We start from the raw sequence: 24,543 nt of genomic DNA on the forward strand, positions 1-24,543 counted from the left end.
AGGTAGGAATTCATCCGCGGTCTCAGCTCTAATTTTGCTTAACGGAACAGTGTGTACCTCTCTTTGCCCATAGTGGCCATTAAGCAACCAGTATTCTAACCTTGAAGAGCACTCACCATCCAGTCCAGGCAAAACAGTACTCCTCATGGCCAGTACTAAACCAAGCGGTGATCCAAACAGGAAGAAATCTGAAACTTCAAATTCAAACCGTCCCAGGTTTACTTCCGAGAGACTGGATCTGCTCATAGGAGGAAAGTCTGCATCGTTCTTCATAACACTCGCGTGGATACTGAACAAGGAAAATGGATTGACTTAACAACAATAAACCAGGGGTCCCTTTCCATCTTGCTGGGCAAAGGCTCTATTTCAAAGAGGGGCTGCTTAGAAAACTCCAGTCTCGGTCTATAGGTCCAAATTTTCTGCTTTAATAATGAGACACTCATACACCAGAGCCAAACCCTAACCATAATGGCTTCCCATTCTCTCTGTTACAGTCATCTGGAATATTTTGTTTTCTGATGCAGCTACATAATATATTTGCTACCGTTAAAGATCAGTAATTCCCTGCAGTTAAAATACTTGGCATAGAAGACAGCTGTGTGGGCATTGCATGACTCAGGACTACTCCCCACCCTCCCCGAAAATAATAATTAAAGCCACATACAGGAATTCACTGAAAAAGTGTTTGCTGCAAATTGTATCGGACCCAAGTTGTGTAAGAATATGACTCAACAATGTCATTGTACATGAGAGCTTTTGGTGTAACAAGGATCTTCATGTCCATGAGGGTTTCTCTGACTTTTCACCCCCACTTTGCAGCTATCTACTTAATAATAAGCAGCAGTACAGCTTCTCATATGCATTGCAAAGTGATTTACAAACTTTATATTAACCCTCAAACCACCAACTGTTGAGGTAGGTAAGTATCGTTACCTCCTTTCTTAGAGAAAATGGATTCTCTACCGACTAGCATCTTACTTCACTATTCACGTCTGTGCAAAGCTGGTGTAAAATGCTGCCAAATCAGAAATGTGGTGTGCCAGGCCCAGAGAAGTGAAGAGTTTAATTTTAAGAGATGCAGGACATTCTGACTTCCAATGAAGTGCTGGGTGCTTATCAACTTTTGAAAATCAGGCCTCAAATTATTTATCGGAGACCTCACAGCATGTCAGAGGCTCAGCCAGGATTAGAAGTCAGGAGTCCCTGGTTCACAGTCCTGTGCTCAGAGTAAAAGACCACGTCTTTCTGCCAACCTGAGAACTTAGTGGTACTGTCTTGAGCCCTTCAATGTTATACCTGATCTTCTCACTTAGACGAGATAAGACACTTTGAACCCAAACCATTAGGGACAGAGTTTAGCCCCTACAGTGCCCCCGAGTGTACAGTCATGCAGAATAGAATGAATCCAGGAGTCAAACTCATCTTCTGCTTGGGCACTGCAGAGTTACCATTCCATCCCTACGCTATCATCCCAAGATAAGAGAAGCTAGCACAAAGTAGCCAAGATAAACATGTCAAAGTATACAGAACAAGTTTCCATGCTTAGGAGGTATCGTAGTCATATCATTATCCAAAATGGGATAACATCTCTAAATTAAAAAACAACAATTGTTAATAATCTTATATGGAACTGATATGTAGAAAACTGAAACTTTTTAAACTGATATGTAGAAAACTGAAACTTTTTAAATTGCTGTACGTGCTGGGGAACACAGATCTCAGAATATTTTTCATCCTCAATCTGTGCATTTCCAGCTATGCTACCTTGCAATAGATTTGTGCAAACCTGGTGGTTGAAGAGTCAGAAATCTGAGTGGTGTGTAAAATTTTCAGGGGGAGGGTAAGCATAGGCAAAAATGTACTTTTAAAGGTAGCAGTTTTCAGTTTAAAACAATTGTAAATACCTAGAAACTGAAACACGGAAGGTTTAAGGAGGGTTGTTGTGCTGCTTTTTTATTATCTTGTTTTCCCCATTAGTATGAAACACATTTTTCTTAAGAACCTTTCTCTTTACTACACTTCTGCCAATACCCACCTCTCCATCCAAGCTAAAATATATCCAGATTCTACTATTTAAATCAACCAGATTAGGCAAAAATTATAAAAAAAAAGATTCAGAATTACTTGCTCACTTAACATTATTAATGCTAATCAAATGAGTCTCTATCTTCACATTTCAAGCTCTATTATGTTCCCTTTCCTATTTCTCTGAACTAATAAATCTCTAGGAGTGTAGCATTGTCTGCTTTTGACGAACAAAGACTGAAGTTCAAATGCTTGTCATTAGAACACAGGCATACACTGTTATTTCTATCTTGATTTTTTTTAAATAAAAAGATGGGCTTTTTTTTCTTTTGTGAAAACATAAATAATGTACTTTGGGGGGTGAGGGGGATTTTCTTTTATATATTTATTTTGCAGCTAACATGCACCTATATTCTATAGGTATTAGGAAAAGAAGAGTGCCAATATTTTGATGTGTCAATTTATAAGCAAGAGAGATCAGATGCCAAAACCTGATAAATTAGTTCAGTTGAGACAGATTGTATTATAAATGGGTTGAACGGAGAGTTCAGATTAGATAGGCTGGGAGTTTCTTGCTGCTACACAGGGAGCTAAAAGTGATGGACTAGAATTCTTGACAAATTCTCTGACACAGACAAATGAAAAAAGACACATTGTTTTCTTGAAGCAGGAAGGTACTTTAAAATGTAAGGACCTGATATCCAAAAAGGAACAGCAGCACACTGATGTGAAAACCAAATAGAATAATCAAGGAACCCAAAGCAAAGAATGCATTGACTGCAGCCAAAGAGATAGAATAAAATTACCTTGAGCTATTACTGACAAAACAGGCAGGCTGGAGTACAGCACTGTGGCAAATCTGCACTGTACCTGAGCTCTCACAGAACTGAAACTTGGGAGCACACATTGGGGCTTTTCTCTCTATCGGCATCACCCCCAACGAAATAAAGGAAGAAAGAACAAACAGAAAGAAAAAATAAAGCACAAAGGATACAGATACTCGAGCAAGCAGTCAAACTAGATAGGTAAAGACAGAGAGACAGACAGACAAAGGAAATGATGAACCTCCCATGCTAGATATATTGTTAAAAGGTTTCTTTTTTAGGATTTAGGGAAGCTAAGTAAGCTTCCTTTAAAGATTACTTTTTATTAATTTAAATTGAAGATTTAAGGAGGTTTTCAAAAAAGCCTGAATAGTTTGTATACAGCTGAGAGCATCAAAAATCAATTTCCTAATTCTCTGGAGAATCATGCAAAGCCTCTAATGAAAGTCAGAGAGGGGCTAAATAATAGCAATTAAAAAAAAAAAACCAAAACCTTCCAAAAAAATGCCAAGTCTATTTGATTTGACTTGTGAGAGGTGCATTATAAAAACTGGGATTTTTTGCATTCATTTTCTGCATTCAAAATTCACCCCAGTCAACAAAAGTTGAATTAAAAAATACAGCTGAGTGGGCCAGAGTAGCTTGCAAAGGCTTAAACTAAGCCTGCAGCAACATATTATGTGGGTTATATAAATGATGTCGTTCCTCTCACATTGCCTGTCTGAATGCTCCACATTCAATGGTGACCCTATTGCGTTTACTGAATGAAGGACTAGTTACCTCGACAGAAAAGCATGGTGCTGGGAAATAGCATCACAGTCATAAGTGGACGAGTCGCTCTGTTTCCTTGGCAACGGTTGCCTGGGCACCTCATCCTCCATGAGTCCCGAAATGTCAATATTACTTTTGCTTAGGCGTTTGTTGCCACCCAGACTGGAATCCTCTGCTACAAGGGGATCATCCTTCAAAGAACGAACAAAGCAAAAGGGAAGTTAAAAAAGCGACCAAAATAAAACACAGCTAATATGAAGCAGTTCTATTTGTATAGTTATCTTGTATTAACCAACAGAGGGTGGAATTTTTAGCTGTCATCGCTACAAAGGTAAGAACAAGGAGGCTGAGAAACGGCTTGACGTCGGTCTTAGCTGTAAGAATAGGAGGACTTGTGGCACCTTAGAGACGAACAAATTTGTTTGAGCATAAACTTTCGTGAGCTACAGCTCACTTCATTGGATGCATTCCATGAAGTGAGCTGTAGCTCACGAAAGCTTATGCTCAAATAAATTTGTTCGTCTCTAAGGTGCCATAAGTCCTCCTTTTCTTTTTGCGAATAGAGACTAACACGGCTGCTACTCTGAAACCTTTACCACTTTTGCCAAAATGCTTCCTGGCTGGATTTCTTTTACAGGTCCCCTTTTGCAACACTTTTTAACAAAGCAGCAATTCTGAACAGCAAAGAAATTATTGCTGTGGATAGCTCCTGAGTACTCCATGAATCTCTCTTATTCCTGTTCATAAGATTTTTGTGAACAGACCATGATTATCTCAAATTGATTAGTTATTCAAAATTATTGCCTAATAACTTCTATGAAGAGATCTTGCACTGTAGCTTGTCTACAAGCAACCGAGTTGTGAATAGATAACGTATTTGTGATATAATAATTTGAAATTTGCTTTCCACAAATATGTTGCAATCTTTGCTTTGATTAATATTCTGTGATCAGCATCAGAGAATATCAGGTTGCCAACTTTCAAAATTTTATCATGAGCCTTGTAATATTTTGTTTTAAATCCCAAGACCCTAGAGTAATGTGAATACACAAAAATCTCAAATTTTGTTTGTTTAAAAATAAGTTTCTAGTCCTCCTGGGTGCAGAGAGGCTTGAAAACGTGCAGCCCAAAATCTTCAAAATAGCTAAATTAATTTTTTTAAAAAGCCAGAAGGCCAATCAATACAATTTTTTAAAATCTCCTTATTTTTATGCCAATATCACATTTTTTCCTCAAGGACTAGACTCAATTTTTGAATACATGGAGTTGGCAACACTGCAACACAAACACACTTATTTCTATTTAATCCCACATATGTTTTGCTGGCCTGGTTCTCAGCAATATTTAGACACTACCTCGTGCTACCACTGAACTAGGTCAACAGAATGTTCAATAAAAGAATGACCAGTGGCACTGGAAGTTACAGGTCTCTTCAGTCTGTAGGAAATTGGCAGCAGTTCACGGTTGCCCACTGAGCATCATTAAAACCTGTGTCCAGGTTTCTTCCATTGGGTCACAAGGCAACCACTGCGAGATTACTATTGGCACAGTTGGATGATCTTAGAACAATACTGAGTGGAAAAGCATCCAAACTCCTGCTGCAGGGCTGTCACCACCATGGTTAAGTTGGCATTTCCATGTGTGTGTTTATTTACTGGATATGATGTTGCTGTTTGAGCTGGATCCTGTTCAGATGTGGTAGCTGTTTTCTTTAGTGACAAAAACTAATCTAAGTTAACACGGTACTGCAATTTTTTTTTTGTTACTCTACAGAGTAGGAGGAAAAGCCCTATATCACCTAGTTTTCAGATTACATTGTATGTAGCTGCCAAAACACATGCATTTCAGATGAGGTTTTGAAGAGGGAGGGGGCTGTGTGGAAGGAATGAACAAGTCTGGATGGAGAAGGGATTAACTATTTAGTAACTTTCTTCTCTCTTATCTTCCACAAGTCAGAGAAGTAAGACGGACTTTTTACTAGTGACCTCACTGAGGGCACAATCCTACGTCGTCTCTACACAACTCTCCCCTGCCCCTGATTTCTGTTCTCTGTCACACTGTTCCCCTCAGGGTCCTCCTGGGAACATAATGGGATAATGTTGAAATGTTTACAAAATCATTGTTTATGGTTTACTACAGTAGAGGCCCCTGCTGAGATCAAGGCTACATTGTGCTGGGTGCTGTACTAACACAGTGACAGTAGTCCTTTCGCAAAGCATTTACAATCTAAATAGACAAGACAGACAAGGGGTGGGGGAGAGGAAGTGCTCCTATCACTGTTTTCTAGATGCAGAACTGAGGCTCAGAGAGATTAAGCCCTGGTCTGAACTACGGAGTTAGGTTGAATTTAGCCACGTTAGGTCGATTTTAAAATGAACGTGTCTACACAACCAACCCCGTTCCGTTGACCTAAAGGGCTCTTGAAATCGACTTCTGTGCTCCTCCCCAGCAAGGGGAGTAGCGCTAAAATCGACATTGCTAGGTCGAATTTGGGGTAGTGCAGACGCAATTCGACAGTATTGGCCTCTTGGAGCTATCCCAGAGTGCTCTAATGTGACCGCTCTGGACAGCGCTTTGAACTCCGATGAACTAGCCAGGTACACAGGAAAAGCCCTGGGAAATTTTGAATTTAATTTCCTGTTTGGTTAGCGTGGCGAGCTCAGCAGCACAGGTGACCATGCAGTTCCCCCAGAATCACAAACGAGCTCCAGCATGGACTGAAAGGGAGACACTGGATCTGACTGCTGTATGGGGAGAAGAATCTGTGCAGGACGAATGCTGATCAAAAAGAAGAAATGCTAATATATATGCCACAATCGCACAGGGCATGGTGGAGAGAGGCTACAACAGGGACACACAGCAGTGTCGTGTGACAGTTTAAGAGCTCAGGCAAGCCCACCAAAAGACAAACAAGGCAAACGATTGCTCCGGGTCAGAGCCCCATACATGCCGCTTCTATGATCAGCGGCATGGCACTCTAGGGGGGGACCCTACCACTACCCCACCACTGTCTGTGGACACCTGCAAGGGGGGAATCTCACACAACAGGGAAGATTTTGTGGATGAGGAAGAGGAGGAGGAGGAGAATGCACAGCAGGCAAACAGTGAATCCGTTCTCCCCGGCAGCCAGGACCTTTTCATCATCTTGGAGCCAATACTCTCCCAAGGCGGGATCCCCGACCCTGAAGCCGGAGAAGGCAGCTCTGGTGAGTGCACATTTGTAACTACAGTGGAGGGTTTAAAAGCAATAGTGTTTAATGTTTGATTTGCCCTGAAGAATTGGGATGCATTCATGGCCAGTACATCTACTGGAGAAGTCTGTTAACGTGTCTGGGGATGGAGCAGGAATCCTCCAGGGACATCTCCATGAAGCTCTCCTAGAGGTACTCTGAAAGCCTTTGCAGAAGGTTTCTGGGGCGGGCTGCCTTATTTCATCCTCCACAGTAGGACACTTTACCACGCCAAGTCAGTAGCAAGTGGTCTGGAATCATTGCAGCACAAAGCATGACAGCGAATGGTCCTGGGTTTTGGTCGCATTCAAGCAACATTCGGTCTTTATCTTTCTGCGTTAGCCTCAGGAGAGTGATATAATTCATGGTTGCCTGGTTGAAATAGGAGAATTTTTGTAAGGGAACAATAAAAGGACCCTGTTCATGCTGGGTTGTTTGCACTTGGCTAAAAGGGATCATACCAGAGAATAGCCACGCGGCGGGGGGAGGGGTGAAGGGCTCATCCCAGAGAATAGCCATGCGGTGGAGTGTGGGGAGGTGTGTGCTGCACATCCACCCGAAAACCGCAGCCCCTCCTTTTAAATGTAAAGCTTAACTGGCATTGCTTGCTATGGGAAAGGATGGCACTGGAGTTTGAAACCATTCCCACATGTTATGAAGGTGGAAGAAGCCAACCCCGCATACCAAAAGGCTTACCATGGCTGCCTGGAAACCAAATTCTGTTGCCTAGTCATGTGTGATGTATCACCATACCGGCAGGCACTCAATATAAAAGGCAAAATGCGACCTTGTACCTAAAGCACATGTGCTGTCTGCTGTGAATTGCTTGATTCACTGTGAAAGAGTCTCCCTTTTGTTCTCAGAAATGTATATCCTAAAATTTACTCTCCCTTTTTATCTCCCCCTAGGTGCAAATGTTTCTATGCTCCCCCTATCATCTTCGTCCCTGAGGTTATTGCAGATTAGAAGATGAAAAAAACCGCACTCGTGACTACATGTTTTCCGGGCTCATGCAGTCCTCCCGCACTGATTGGGCACAGCTTATTGAATGAAGGCATTCAATGGCAGAGGCCGGGAAAGCATTAATTGAGTGCGAAGAGCAGAGGCAGGAGGCAATGCTGAGGCTAATGCGGGAGCAAATGGACATGATGAAGCGTCTGTTGGAGCTGCAGGAAAGCCAACAAGAGCACAGCCCCCCGCGCATCCATTGCATAACCACCTACCCTCCTCCCCTCCTTACTCAGATTTCCAAGAATGTGGGGTGGGGGGAGGAGGCTCCAGGCACCCAGCCACTCCACTCCAGAGGATGGCCCAAGCAACAGAAGGCTGTCATTCAAACTGTTTTGATTTGTAATGTGGCTACAATAAGCAATGTGGCCTTGTCCTTCCCTCCTCCCAAACCCCACCCCACCCCACCCGAGCTACCTTGTCAGTTATCTCACTTTTTTTTTAAATATAAAGAGAAAGAAGAAAGAAAGAAAAGAAAGCAAAGAAAGAGAAAGAAAGAAAGAAAGAAAGAAAGAAAGAAAGAAAGAAAGAAAGAAAGAAGAAAGAAAGAAAGAAAGAAGAAAGAAGAAAGAAAGAATGCATGGTTTCAAAACAATAGTTACTTTATTTCCTTTGGCAGCTATGATCGAAGGGGAGCGAGTGGTTGGCTTACAGGTAATTAAAATCAACAAAGGGGGCAGGTTTGTAGCAAGGAGAAACACACAGCTGTCACAGCTGGCCAGTCATGAAACTGGTTTTCAAAGCCTCTCTGATGTGCAGCGTGCCCAGCTGTGCTCTTCTAATTGCCCTGGTGTCTGGCTGCTCAAAATCGGCTGCCAGGCGATTTGCCTCAACCTCCCACCCCGCCATAAACGTCTCCCCCTTACTCTGACAGATATTATGGAGCACACAGCAAGCAGCAATAACAATGGGAATGTTGGTTGTGCTGAGATCTAACCTAGTCTGCAAACAGCGCCAGTGAGCTTTTAAATGTCCAAAGGCACATTCTACCACCAATCTGCACTTGCCTATAGTTGAACTGCTCCTTACTACTGTCCAGGCTGCCTGTGTACGGCTTCATGAGCCATGGGAGCAAGGGGTAGGCTGGGTCCCCAAGGATAACTATTGGCATTTCAACATCCCCAGTGGTAATTTTCTGGTTTGGAAAGTAAGTCCCTTCTTACAACTGCTCGAACAGCAGTTCCTAAAGATGCGAGCGTCATGTACCTTTCCCAGCCATCCCACGTTGATGTCGGTGAAACATTCCTTCTGATCCCCCAGTACTTGCAGCATCATTGAGAAGTACCCCTTGCACTTTATATACTGGTTGGCAAGATGGTTCGGTGCCAGGATAGGAATATGTGTTCCATCTATCGCCCACCACAGTTAGGGAACCCCATTGCAGCAAAACCATCCAGTATGCCCTACACATTTCCCAGAGTCACTACCCTTGATAGCAGAACATCAGTGACTGCACTGGCTAGTTGGATCACAACAGTCCCCACAGTAGACTTGCCCATTCCAAATTGATTCCCGACTGACCAGTAGCAGTCAGGCATTGCAAGCTTCCAGAGGGCTATCGCCACTTGCTTCTCAACTGTCAGGGCAGCTCTCATCTTGGTATTCCTGCACTTCAGGGCAGGGGAAAGCAACTCACAAAGTTCAAGGAAAGTGGCCTTACACATGCGAAAGTTTCACACCCACTGTGAATCATTCCAGACTTGCCACACTATGCGGTCCCACCAATCTGTGCTTGTTTGCCATGCCCAGAATCAGCGTTCCACTGTATCAACCAGCACCACTGCTGCCATGTCCCAATTGCCAGAGCCCGTGCTTTCAGGAACATCTGTGTCCGTGTCCTCATCACAATCATCCTCGTGCTGGCATCTCTTAGCCTGGTTCTCCGCATACTCCAGGATAATAAGCGAGGTGTTTACAATGCTCACAACAGCAGCTAGTGAGCTGAGCAGGCTCCATGCTTGCCGTGGTATGGCATCTGCATGGGTAACCCAGGAAAAAAGGCACAAAATGATTGTCTGCCATTGCTTACACAGAGGGAGGGAGGGAGGGAGGGGTGACTGACGACACATACCCAAAACCACCCTCGATAATGTTTTTGCCTCATCAGGCATTGGGAGCTTAACCCAGAATTCCAACAGGCAGTGGAGACTGCGGGAGCTCTGGGATAGCTACCCACAGCGCACCACTCCGTAAGTCGATGCTAGCCACACTATTGAGGACACACTCCACTGACTTAATGTGCTTAGTGGGGACATACACAATTGACTGTATAAAATCGATTTCTAAAAATCGACTTCTGTAAAATTGACCTAATTTTTTAGTGTAGACATATCCTAAGAGACTTGCCACAATGTCTGTGGCAGAACTGGGAATTTGCATCTAAATTTCTTGAACCACAAAGAGAAAGAAATTTAGAGTTAAGGGGTTCATAGCACTGAAGTCAAAACATCTCTGATAAGGCAGTGCAGCCAAAATGGACCACAAATCTGAGGCCATTATATGCCACAAGGAAAATGCTTTTCAGCAAGCGTGTGGATAGGCCTATTATTGTTTCAAATCTGTATGTGAATCCATTGCAGGTGAATTATGCCAGATTCACAACCCCACAGTGAACTCCTGTTTATCCCCACTCGGTTAGCTTCATTGTAAACTTGCCCACACTCTCAAAAAGAGAGACTTCAACTCTGTCCTGGAGGGACCGCTAAGAGGGCAGCTTTGTCAACGTGTGCATTCAATAACTGGTCCTTCTGCTGAGATAGGCAAGCAAAGGAGCCCGGTAATACCCATTAGAAGGTTGGCTTTCATCACGTGGACAACCTGCCCAATGGGATTTGAACTGGGACCAAATTCAGTTCATGTATGTTACTAAATAGACATTAGATAGGAAAGGCTTTTTGGTACTACTGACCCAAACTAGATATTAACTGGTAACCTACGGGTTCTGTTACTCTGGAATGGATCCACTTAAGCCATCCAGTCATTTGCAATTGTAACTGTGTTCTGTATCATTTGTGCCACAATATCTCTATTCATTTGTCAAGAAGGGCAGAAACATGTAACATCACCAGTATTTACAGACTCTATATTGTGCCAAAATGTCTAAACACACTGAGGCTAAGGCAAAGATGATTTAATCCCATTCTAATACATGGGCTGTTTTCTTTTTAAATTTAAAACAACATAAATTCACACCTCCAAAGATTAGCTGAAAAGATTTGCTGGAGTTCAAATCTCATTAGTTTAATTACTTGGGGTCAGATTCATGGCCATGTGTCTCTCCTACACTGCATGGGCACATTGTACCACATTGCTACATTTATTTTAACTGTACTTGGAAACTATTCTGAGAAACAAATTAAACTATTGTTGGGGGGAGTGGGGGAAATCACCAAACATTCTCTGTTCGAAGAAAGCTGAGATGATTGCTGAAGAGACTATTTAGTTATTTTAACTTAATTAATAACTAAATCACCACTCTCCAAAGCTCTAGGCGCCCTAACATGCCAATAATACAATTAAATCTCAGCAGCATTAAAATAAACAATTCAACAGAAGCTCAACCAGCCACCTACAAAAACTCCTTTCCACCCCTTTATTGCTACTGTAAGCAAACCCTGAGCCTCCTCCTAAAATCCTGTCAAACAAACGTCTTTCAATAAGATCTTGAATGATATTTTAACAGCATCAGCAAGAGAGAACAAAATTCTCTTCTTCTAAGAGACCGTGTGTTCTAGTGGGGGACGGTCCTGGCATGGGACTCTGGATAACCGAGCTGTATTCCCTGTTCTGCCATTGGTCTGAATCACTTCCCCGCTCTGAGCTTCAGTTTCCCCAACTGTAAAATGGGAATAATGATACAGACCTCCTTTGTAAAGCACCTTAATATTTACAGATGTACACTGTTATACAAGAGCTAGGTATTATTACTATTATTAATCCGGTCAAAGCAGCATGTATTTATTTCCCTATACTCCCTTAGAATGTATAATGAACTCCTTAAAACACTTGTCTAGTAAGGCTTATACATGATAGGCAATGGGAACACATTTTTCTCTGTGTATGATGAGAACTCGTACTGTAATTCTCCACTGGTTATTCTGGGCATATTGGAACCCAAAATACAGCTGAGAAATTACAGTGGCATATTGCAATGCCACTGCAGGTGAATTTTGATTGGTATTTCTATTATAATCCCCTACTTACATTGCTATAACATATTAACATACCCTCCTATAGAACAAGTTTCTAATGCTTAAGGCTGTGCACTACTCAGAGAACATAATGGTCTCTGCAATACCTTTTCTCTAACTTATTGTTATAAGGCACTTTGGAATAACCGGAGTATGAAGGGATCTATATAAACCTAATTTTATTCTATTTTCAGGGTTCATAATCAGACCATAAAATTCTTCCCTGGTCACGATTCAGAACAGAGGATTCCCATCCTCATACCAAATTAATTTCATTTCACAAATACCGCTGGGATTGGCAAAACAAACAAATCTACCCCCCCCTTCCCCCTCGCAAACTCCTCCTTAAGATCCATTTCTACTGAAACTCCAGTTAATTGCTAGGCGTGGCAGGTGAGGGTAGTAGATAGTTATTCAAAGGAAGAATATCTGGAATTTGTATTTCATCTTCTCTACCTGACTATCTGTCTGATTAGACTGTAAGATCCTGGGGCAAAGATTGCGTCCTGTTTTGTGTTTGGAAGGCACCCAACACACAGTGAGGACTGCCACAGTACAAATAATTATGTAAACTTGTTATGATGCCTTTTGCTAGCACTGAGAACCCAGGAAACTGACTTCTTCTATTTATCCCAAGAAGAGGTAAAAACACAGGCATTATCATCAATAAACATTTATAGAAAGGTAACACCCAAAGGTCTTAGTGGGATGGAGAGCTGAGTGCAATACAAACAGACGAGACAACCCTAGAGATCTTACAAAAACAAAAATCATCTCCTCTCCAACAGAATCCGCATCTATTTGATACTTGGCCTCTCTTCTCTCCACTCTGGGCTAGGCCTCCCAACAAGGGTACCAGTTGGTATGAACATTAATGACTGCTTTTATGATATAGAAGAGTAGTGTTTTGTTTTGTTTTGTTTTTTTAACAATTTTGCATATATTTGCCTGTATTTAATTTCTTTCACAGTTGCTTCGGCACGCGAAGCCCCTTCAAAAATCTAATATGGCTGTCGTCTCAAAGTTTGGAGACCCTTGATGTAGATTAAGGGTCACTAAACTCATATTCCGCCCAGGCAAGCAAACCAACATCAGTACCAACTTTCGGTCACAAGCAACAGAGATATCATTTACAACTATCTCCTCCTCACATGCCCCAGTCTGAGAGGCACTGAAGCACCTGACAACAGCTTCTGAGCATCTTTCGATACCAGGTGCTAAATTCAATATATTGAATAAGCTCAAAAGGTTCCTTACAATTGCTTTCAGTTGATCTTACACAAGTCTGCTTTGCAGGTGAAATATAATAAAAATAAATGCTGCACAGATAAAGTAGCATCTTTTCCTCTCACATAAGGACCTTCTGCTCCTACCAGCACTGCTCAGATTGCCAAAATTCAGACAAATGCCATGTCCCTCTGCCTGTCGCCTGACATGTTTTGCTCAACTGTACTCTGCATTCAGTGAAGTTGCTTTGAACTTCTAGTCCAGGAAACAAATTGGTCTCCTATTTAAGTGCTCTCAATCTGTCTGTGTAAGAGAAGGGAAAAGTTCAAAGCACCCCAAGCCACCCATAAAGACTGGATAGATGTATAGACCAGGCACAAGTTTCAATCAATGATGACGATACACCAAGGATGAAACAGTCTTTGACTTCAGTAGGGCCAGGATTTCACCTAAGTGTTTTGTTTTGTTTTGTTTGTTTAATATTTCCTGCTGGGGGGGAGGCGGGGAAATAGATGAATAGGTGTGGTGAGAGAAGATGAAAAGGAAAGGGGAAAAAAAGAAAAAAGTGTGGGCAGGGGGAGAGGAAAGTGGGGATCATGACAAGAACTAAATACAGAGAAGAGAAAGGGGAAATAAAGGAGGAGAGGAGGAACGCAGTGAAGGGAACGATGAGAGTCAAGCTACATGGCCATGCCAAAAGGGTGATTGTTATGCTGAAAATATGACAGTTTTTTAAAAAAGTATCAATAACTTGCACTTCCAAGATCCAATCCTGTAATAGGATTCATGATGGTCCCTGTGGAATCCCACTGGAGCTCTTGGGCATCCAATTTCAGGATAGGGACCTATGATTTGCATTTCTTACTGGTGTTGAGTGACATGACAATGTTCAGTGCTAGAATGGGTAGCTGCAGAGAAATTTCAGCAATGTAGCTATGGGGTAATTTGTTTTAGGAATATTTCCTTTCCCACAAGTATTAGGAGGTGGTCTTTTTTTCTTAATAAAAATACCATTTAGCTTTTATATTGCACTTTTCATCCATAGATCTCAGAGTGCTGAACAAAAGAAGTCAGTCTCGTTATCTACGTTGTAGAGATAGGGAAACTGAGGAGCCAAAAGATGAAGTATCTGGCTCAGAGTCTCATAATAGGCCCATGGCAGAGCCAGGAATAAAACCCACATCTCTTGAACCCTACCTAGTCCACTACCTTGTCAACTGGTCACGTCTACACTGCATTGTAAACCAGGGTCTGTGAGACCTGGGTTTCTGGACTCGGTGTTTTCAAGCCTGCACTTGAGTGTCCACACTGCTTTGTAAACCTGGGTTTACAGTTGCTGGATCAAGTCTCACAGCCATGCTAGCACGTCCATATTGCTCTATGCAGACCTTCCGACTTGGGTCTGGGGCTCGAGCTGTGTCCACATGGCAAAACAACAGGGCTTGGATCCAAGTCACAGTGCGACTTGGGCCCTGACCAACCTCACTAGCAGGGTCCTAGCACCCAGGGCCTGAGTGCTTGCTGACACGAATCAGACTGATTTGTGTGTGGACAAAAGGGGGAGCTTGGGCTTAAACCAGAGTGAGAACCCAGGCTTAGTGTGCAGTGAAGACATACCCACTGCCTTTTAAGGCCTGAGAAACTTTGTTCAGACTACATAAAATTAGTTAAATTTATCTTTGATCTTTTTTTCTGAAATGGTACATCAATAATGCAACGCAAATATTAACATAATAGTAATAAAAAACCTAATTCTGCTTTTTTCTATCACCAACTACTTTCTAAAGCAGATTTATGTCTCAAAAATTATCTGAATTTAGAGTCTCTCATTAGAATAGGATTCATTTAGAGACTCCGGGGTGTGCTTAGTGCTCCATTCACAAGACCCTCAGCTGACTGGCATTCCCCAGTGTAACCAAGGCATGCTTTCCATGAGCCATTAAAGCATGTCTTAATGCGACATTAGTCTCTAGCAGACTCTATGGGGAAAATGAAAAACAGTAGATTTTAGCAATAGACAGGAGCTGACAGATTATTGGAAGAGGGTGCCTTAAAATCACAATCAGGGACACACTGAAAGGCACTCCATGACCTCACTCCATGGATTTGCCAAAAAAGCATTTGTTAATGACTTGTAAGCATCATAAACCCGAAGTTGGAAAGTTTTCCTATACATCAATGACTTTTTACTTGAAAATAACAGCTGAAATATTCAGCACTACTGCAATCTACCAACCCTTTGTATTTGTTCTCGCAGACAGCTACTTCATAGTGCCAGTTGGCTTCTGTCCAGGGAATTAACCCATAGGAGTTTTACCTGCATGCTGCCGAGGCTCCCTCTCCTGCTACTGTTCTGACTCTCACCCGCAGTGCCAGCACTGTAGCAGATGGCATCAAACCCCAAAATTCCTCCAACACAGTCACCGATGAGGCACACCTGCCCAGAATAAGAGATTTCATGTGAGTCCTACATAGTGATATTTATCTAGCCAGAGTCACTGACTCAAAACAGGAGGCAAAGGGGGGTGGCATCATGAAGCCTGATAACAGCTCCCTGATCCTGGGGACTAGTCTGCAGCAGCCAAAGGTTGCAAAGTTTCTGGTGGCTCTCATTATAGCCACTTTGCCACTCCTCCTCTCCCCACCAACATGCTCCCTATGCCAAAGGCTGGCACAGGGGCTGCCTCCATCAGCTTTACACCAGAAGGGAATTAGTTTTGTTTGTTTGTCATGCATCATGAAATCTGTCCTGAGGTATTGTAATTCCTATGGCTGGAGCACAGATGGGGCTGCACAGCCTCCTCTCCCCAAATGCTGATGAGGTCCAGCAGCTCGACATTGCTCCAAACGGGGGATTGCGTGGAGCTGGCATGGTCACCTGGAAAGATGCGCTGAGACCATGGCCCGCATCACCGAGAAAACAGGAAAGGGACTTTCAAAATTCCCAAGGAATTTAAGAGGTGGGGCTCACAGTTGGTCACCTGAGGGCAGGGCAGTATAATTCAAACCGATGACCAGAGGCAAGAACAGGCATTGTGGGACATCTCCTCGAGGCCAATCGCAGCACTGTAATCGACCAGGATGTCTACACTGGCACCACAGCACTGTACCCCCGGTGCAGAAAGCTCTATGCCTCTCATCGAGGTGGGTTTTTTATAGCGCTGCTATTGCACACTTAGTGGCTTGGCAATGTGTACACCTCGGGAGTTACACTGCAGAAAGCTGCTTTACTGCGCAGAAACTTGCCAGTGTAGACAAGGCCTCAGATTCAAGTCACTGCTCTGAACCAAGCAACACAGGGTTCTCCCACATCTCAGGTGAGTTTTTAATTTAATAATAGTATCCCCTCCAATGCATCCCACAAAGAACTGAAAATCCACCTGGCTACACAGAACCCGTAACACTACATGAATGGCATGTTTTGTGAGGGATTAATGGTATCTGATTGCACTTACCATGACAATTCTCATTTTAATGATGATGATTATTAGTGTTAGAGTAGCAGGATGTGATTCCCACCTCAAAGAGACATACCTGCATTACCTCAATGACAGCTAGCGTGCTAAAAATATGTCACTACAGTGGCAGGTGGGGCTAGCCACCCTGAGGCATGCCTGTAGTCTGAGATGGGTACATAGTCTGGATAGCTAGCCCCTCCCGCTGTAGAGTAAGGCAGTCCTTTGCCCCAAAGAGTTTGTAAAGTAAACAAACAAGAGAGGAAAGGGTAGGAGAGGAAACTGAGGCACGGACACATGAAGTGACTTGCTCAGGTCACACAGCAGGTCAGTGGCAGACCTGGGAATAGAACTGAAGGCCCGACTCCCAGTCCACTTTCACTTAATTATACTGTACATATTTTATAACTAGAGACCTATATATTTAGAGGTGAATTGGATGTTTTTATCCAGTTGCCAAAATCGAGGACCGTGAACAATACAGAGAATGACATCACATTTTCGTTCTAATGATATCAGCACTTCTCCTGTGTGGTGGAAACATGCAAAATATACTGAGATTGTTTACATCCTCCCAGGTGAATTTCAAATAGATATTTTTCAAACAGAGCCTTTTTTGTAGCTTTGGCCTAAAGAAAAACAAACCTCTCAACATTCAATTTCTACTGGAAGAGATCTGTTTTATAATTATCTCTGTAATTGGTATAATTTTTCTTTGCATAATCTCACCTTTCATAATGTTCTGTCATAGTAGCCGGGGGTTTTGTGTTTTTTTGGTTTTTTTTTAAAGCTCCAAGCGAGAACATTTTTACTATGGATATTAAACTGGCTCCAAATCCTATTATTGTTATGAAAAAAAAACAATTTGTTTAACCAATTTGTTTGTGTAATAAAACTCATGCTTTCCTCAGAAGATTACACTGTACCCTCAGATTAAAAATCTTTTTTCTTTCAGAGCCTTTGAAACCTCGCTGTACTTAAAACAACTGTTTCTATCTAGACCTTTAAAGGCTCCCCCACACAAGTATTTATAAGCACTTCATACTCAGTAATAAATGTATCCTCAATAAGGTAGAGAAGTATTAGTAATCCCATTTAGAGACCAGGTAGCTAAAGGATAGTGGTGATCCCAAACCCAATAAATTCCATGCAAGTCTTTCAGCTGATTTAATTGGGATTTGTATCAGGCCCAGTGATACTGAGTGACTTGCCCATGGTCACACAAGGGAATGTGTGGCAGAGCCAAAATCTGAATCGAGATCTTTCGAGTCCTCAAGCATAAGATCATGCTTCCTCCCTGTGTTTTACTGAATGGTGACAAGAGAGGGGGATACCAGTACTTAAATGTTCGATTCCCTATGGCCTAATCAGAGATGTGCTGAGGTCCCTCAACTCCCATCATCTGCAAAGGGGTTATACAAACTTGGGAACTGGACTGTCTGGGAGAGAAGGTACAGCTAGAGTGGAGTAAATTTTTCAGCTGAAACTTTTTCCAGTGAGAATTGCAGATTCAGCCACACCAAAACATTTCATGAATGTGTGTTGGTTTTGATTAATTGTTCACTTTGGAGTAGTGGTGGAGGGGGGAGAGAACAAGTCAGAAAAAAAAAAACATTTTGTTTTGACATTTGCAACATGAAGTGTTTCAAATTTTGTTCAACCCACAACAAAAATTTTCTTCAGCTTTTCAATTTGCTGACAAAATTTCTATATTTTAGTTTTTGGTCTGACCCCAAATATTGATTTTAAACTTTTTAAAATTGCCAATGAACCAAAAATTCCATTATTCTCACACTTTTTGGTCCAGTCTTTCTATTAACTGCATGAGTTACCAACTCAAACTGACACTGCTCAGGATTTCAGGAAGCTTCTAGTTCACCCTGGACACGCTCAGAGGATTAACAGAGAGACAGTGTGGGTGAGGAACTATCTTTTATTGAACCAACTTCTGTTGGCGAAAGAGAGCTTTTGAGCTTACACAGAGCTCTTCTTCAGGTCTGGGAAAGGTTCACAGAGGTTTAACAGACATTTGGCACTCCCATGCTAACACTGCTTCATCTCAGTTGCTGTGTCATCCACATACTAGTAACTTGATACACTCAACACAACGGCTTAAAATTATGGAAACTCAGCCTGGCCCAAAGCATTTTTCTTTGATGTAAGAGGAAATGGTCTTACCTGTCCATTAAAACCAGTCCCATCTGGAGACTTGAGAAATTCATTGTAAACTAGGTTGGCTCTGCTAATCACCATGGCAACTGCATCTTGGTACTGAGGGGAGGAAATGGCCAGCAAGGGCAAGGCAGCCAATGGGATGTGGTCTTCACTACTGCTGAGGCAGTTCTCATCATAGCTGTAGGGATTCAGGCTGAAGAAGAAGATACTGTCATCATGAAAATGCAACAAAAGGAAGCACACAATATTACAGTCTTTATGTCAGTGTATTAAACTGAAATGATCCTGGGCTAGTCAGGTTTGGTACAAAACACCATCACCTTAAAAAATCATCTCTTTAAAAGCTAGGCTTTCCTGATCTGTATTATTGACACTGCTTTAGATTGTTAGAGTGGAAGGAGTTTTTATAAATCTGATTTATTCTTCACCATTTATGCTCCTTATTTTTACTAAAGAAGCCGAGACAAATGCAAGAAGGAAACAGATTCAGTTTCTGGTTTTCATACATTAGCACAATACAACAGTTGATAGGACGCAGCTGCTGCACTGGAATATGATAGTCTTCCAAATGAATGGCTCCCCTTCAAATTATTTTTAAAAATACAGAAACATTTCTGTCAATGAGATTTTGTAAAAGTTTGTATAAATTTTGGAGAAAATCTGACTTGACAATATTCCTTCCAAGAGGCAGAACAAGATCAGCCTATTATCTGATCAATTACATAAAAGTAATTTTAAAACATATGTCCCAAAACGATATTTAAACATTCATCTATTAGCATTATACAAAAGAATGTGACTGGCTTGAAAACTGATGTTTAGATTTACTAGGATACCAGTTTTATCTGAGGGCTTGTCTACATAGTGAGGTAATGTGCTCTACAGGGGTTTGACTTCTAAAGCACACAAACATACTGTGTATTAATTGGTCTGTGTAGAACCTGCTGGACTGCACTAAAGGTTCCTTAGTACACTTTAACGTAGTACTGTTTTAAACCCTCTACGTCTAGTCTAGATTTTAGCCTTGCACATTTCCCCATGCCAACCTGTCAGTCATGCTTTGGATGATCTTTAAAAGTGAAGGGGAAAAACAATTCCCAGAGAACAGAAATTGCAAGTCAATCACCTCATGCCAGGTTCTCAGAATATATTTAGGTTTCAGAGTAGCAGCCATGTTAGTCTGTATTCACAAAAAAGAAAAGGAGTACTTGTGGAACCTTAGAGACTAAAATTTATTTGAGCATAAGCTTTCGTGAGCTACAGCTCACTTCATCGGATGCATTTCCGATGAAGTGAGCTGTAGCTCACGAAAGCGTATGCTCAAATAAATGTTAGTCTCTAAGGTGGCAGTATATATTTAGGTTTCAGAGTAGCAGCCGTGTTAGTCTGTATTCGCAAAAAGAAAAGGAGTACTTGTGGCACCTTAGAGACTAACAAATTTATTAGAGCATAAGCTTTCGTGAGCTACAGCTCACTTCATCGGATGCATTTCCGATGAATATATTCATATATTCAGAATATATTTATGCACCTTTTGAGACTAAGATAAGGTCAAAAGTACTTTGAAAATTAGGCTGGATTTCAGCCAAGGCTGCAGAGGTAGAAAACAAAGACTTCATAAATAATAGTAGTTGGAGTGCAAAATACTCCAAAGATCTCAGAGCGCTTTAATTAAACCTCACAACAAAGCAGGTAAGCATCACCATTTCACACATGGGGAAATGAGCACAGAGAAGTGTAGGGTCAGATTTTGAAGTGAATGAGTTTAGACATTAAAAACAAACAGTATTTGCGATCTAGATGGTCAATCCCTGAAGTTTGCTATGATTAATTAACAAATAACTAAGAGGAAGGGAACAAAAAAAGCCCCGCACCTGAGAAACAGAAGGCTACAGTGGTTGGGTAATCTACATCTGGTAATCAGAGAGAAAAAGCAACCAGATCTCAGAGTAGAGAGATATGGAGAAGATATTTCTTAAAGTTACCTGCAGTCTTTTCCAATAACCAAAGTATAAAACACTAACTGGCCAAGATTACTGGGGTTCCTTCAGTATAATAATTTTTGGACTGCTAAGTGTGTCTAAATCAGGGAAAGATAGCAAAAACCAAAACAAAAACCAAAAACATCAAACAACCCCAGCTAATTTCTTGTATAAACTTTAAATGACACCATTAATTCTGCCATTGTTGTATGCAGTGTTGTTGTAGCTATGTCACAGTCAGGATACAAGAGAGACAAGGTGGGTGAGGTAATATCTTTTATTGCACCAACTTCTGTTGGGGAACAAGACAAGTTTCAAGCTTACACAGAGCTCTTCAGGTCTCGGAAAGGTACTCCGAGTGTCCCAGCTAAATACAAGGTGGAACAGATTGTTTAGCATAAGTCGTTAACACATATTTCAAGGGACCATTCAAGGTGAAGTGGCCAAATAGCACCCCCCAACCCCAATGCGTTCCATCCTCTCCGTCACCCGCACTTTCCCCCACTATGACCAGAGGGGTGTCAATGGACAACTTCACCTTAAATGACCCCTTGAAATGAAATGATAGTAACTGAGACTGAGATTTTCAAAGCAGCCTAAGGGTTTTAGACATGCATCTTCCATTAATTGTAAGTGGCAGATGTGTGTGTAAATCTCCTAGACTACTTTGGAAACTTCAACCATTCAATCCTACAAAAAACTCTTTCCCTCGCTAGTAGTTCTCTCTCAGGTTGGGTTGACCTATGTAATTCTTTATAAGATACACTTACAATACCATCACACTTCTGCAGCAGTACATACCCTTACACCTGCAGATCTCAAAGTGCTTACCCCCATCAATCATGCATTGCATGTTCAACAAAGTTATAGCCCATTTTAGCCACTTGAACGCAGAATCGTATTAACCCTGGTGGCGGGGGGAGGGGGGGTATCTCATAAATGCCACAGTTTAGACAGATGGAGAGAGCTGCCAGCAACTCAGAAACATGACCTTATGGGCTAACAATGCATGGAAATACTGCAGAGGATTTTATAGGCTGAACTAATGAATGCTGGAGTGGGTCAGTTGTACAGGAACAGGAGCTATGGAATTGCCAAACTGGATCAGACTCAAGGTCCCTCTAGTCCAATATCCTTTCTCTGACTGTCGCCAGGACTAGATTCTTTGGGAGAAAGTATAAGAACCCTACAGCAGGCAGATGCGGGATGATTTGCTGCAGTTGGTCTCCACCTAATCTCTCATAGTAAGAGATTAGCTTAAACCCTGAAGCATGAGCTTCACTATCCCTTCCAAGCTTCTGTTAGCATAATCTATTTTAATTCTGCATTTTCTTGTGATCCATATAAATGTCCAAACATTTTTGACTCTTCCTAAATTTTTAACCTCAATGACCTCCTACAGCAATGAGATCAACAGCCCAATTATCCATTGTGTGAAAAAATATTTCGCTTTATCACTTTGTACCTTGGCCTCTGTTTGAGGTATGTGGGGCTGGATCTCACTGCACTGCCCAAAGCCCAAAGAGTAAGGTTTTGTGGGAGAGGAGGGGAGTGAAGGTGAAGTAAATTTCACTCGGATATGAAGATTAGCGCTGAAAACGGTTTTGCTGGGTCGAATTTGGGGTACTGTGGGTGCAATTAGATGGTACTAGCCTCCGGGCGCTATCCCAGAGTGCTCCATTGTGACCGCTCTGGACAGCACTCTCAACTCAGATGCACTGACCAGGTAGACAGGAAAAGGCCCGCGAACTTTTGAATTTCAATTTCCTGTTTGGCCAGTGTGGCAAGCTGCAGGTAACCATGCAGAGCTCATCAGCAGAGGTGACCATGCAGAGCTCATCAGCAGAGGTGACCATGATGGAGTCCCAGAATCGCAAAAGAGCTCCAGCATGGACCGAACGGGAGGTACGGGATCTGATCGCTGTATGGGGAGAGGAATCCGTGCTATCAGAACTACGTTCCAGTTTTCAAAATGCCAAAACATTTGTAAAAATCTCCCAGGTCATGAAGGACAGAGGCCATAACAGGGACCCGAAGCAGTGACGTGTGAAACTTAAGGAGCTGAGGCAAGCCTACCAGAAAACCAGAGAGGCGAACGGCCGCTCCGGGTCAGAGCCCCAAACATGCGGCTTCTATGATGAGCTGCATGCCATTTTAGGGGGTTCAGCCACCACTACCCCAGCCATGTTGTTTGACACCTTCAATGGAGATGGAGGCAACACGGAAGCAGGTTTTGGGGACGAGGAAGATGATGATGAGGTTGTAGATAGCTCACATCAAACAAGCGTAGAAACCGGTTTTCCCAACAGCCAGGAATTGTTTCTCATCCTGGACCTGGAGCCAGTACCCCCCAAACCCACTCAAGGATGCCTCCTGGACCCGCCAGGCGGAGAAGGACCTCTGGTGAGTTTACCTTTTAAAATACTATACAAGGTTTAAAAGCCAGCATGTTTAATGATTAATTTGCCCTGGCATTCGTGGCTCTCCTGGATATACTCCCAAAGCCTTTGCAAAAGGTTTCTGGGGAGGGCAGCCTTATTCCATCCACCATGGTAGGACACTTTACCCCTCCAGGCCAGTAGCACGTACTCGGGAATCATTGTAGAATAAAGCATTGCAGTGTATGTTTGCTGGCGTTCAAACAACATCCGTTCTTTATCTCTCTGTATTATCCTCAGAAGAGTGATATCATTCATGGTCACCTGGTTGAAATAGGGTGCTTTTCTTAAGGGAACATTCAAAGGTGCCCGTTCCTGCTAGGCTGTTTGCCTATAGCTGAATAGAAATGTTCCCCACTGTTAGCCACGTGGTGGAGGGAGGCAAAATGTGACCTTGTAACGAAAGCACGTGCTATGTATGTAATGTTAACAGCAAGGTTTACCGTGAAAGAGTATACCCATTGTTCTATAAAATGTGTCTCTTCAAATACCACTGTCCCTTTTTTTTTCCTCCACCAACTGCATGTGTTTCAAGGATCACAGGATCTTCTCCTTCCCAGAGACTAGCGAAGATTAGAAGGCGAAAAAAAACGCACTCGTGATGAAATGTTCTCTGAGCTCATGCTGTCCTCCCACACTGACAGAGCACAGACGAATGCATGGAGGCAGACAATGTCAGAGTGCAGGAAAGCACAAAATGACCGGGAGGAGAGGTGGCGGGCTGAAGAGAGGGCTGAAGCTGAAAGGTGGCGGCAGCATGATGAGAGGAGGCAGGATTCAATGCTGAGGCTGCTGGAGAATCAAACTAATATGCTCCAGCGTATGGTTGAGCTGCAGGAAAGGCAGCAGGAGCACAGACCGCCACTACAGCCCCTGTGTAACCAACCACCCTCCTTCCCAAGTTCCATAGCCTCCTCACCCAGACGCCCAAGAACATGGTGGGGGGGCCTCCGGCCACCCAGCCACTCCACCCCAGAGCATTGCCCAAGTAACAGAAGGCTGGCATTCATTAAGTTTTAAACTTTTAAAGTGCTGTGTGGCCTTGTCCTTCCCTCCTCCACCACCCCTCCTGAGCTACCTTGGTAATTATCCCCCTATTTGTGTGATGAATTAATAAAGAATGTATGAATGTGAAGCAACAATGACTTTATTGCCTCTGAAAGTGGTGATCGAAGGGAGGTGGGGAAGGTGGTTAGTTTACAGGGAAGTAGAGTGAAC

At 42.5% G+C, this 24,543-nt stretch overlaps 1 protein-coding gene across 1 annotated transcript in view; it reads right to left on the reverse strand.

Moving 5' to 3' along the window:
* The window catches only part of PITPNM3 (PITPNM family member 3), a 348,983-nt gene that overhangs the window by 47,705 nt on the left and 276,735 nt on the right, over positions 1-24,543 (reverse strand). The window contains 4 exon segments of the mRNA XM_043499395.1: positions 117-289; positions 3,630-3,811; positions 15,593-15,712; positions 18,909-19,098. Coding sequence (XP_043355330.1) covers positions 117-289; positions 3,630-3,811; positions 15,593-15,712; positions 18,909-19,098 — 665 coding nt within the window.

This window comes from Dermochelys coriacea, chromosome 17 (assembly GCF_009764565.3).
Source record: "Dermochelys coriacea isolate rDerCor1 chromosome 17, rDerCor1.pri.v4, whole genome shotgun sequence".
NCBI classification, from domain to species: Eukaryota; Metazoa; Chordata; order Testudines; family Dermochelyidae; genus Dermochelys; species Dermochelys coriacea.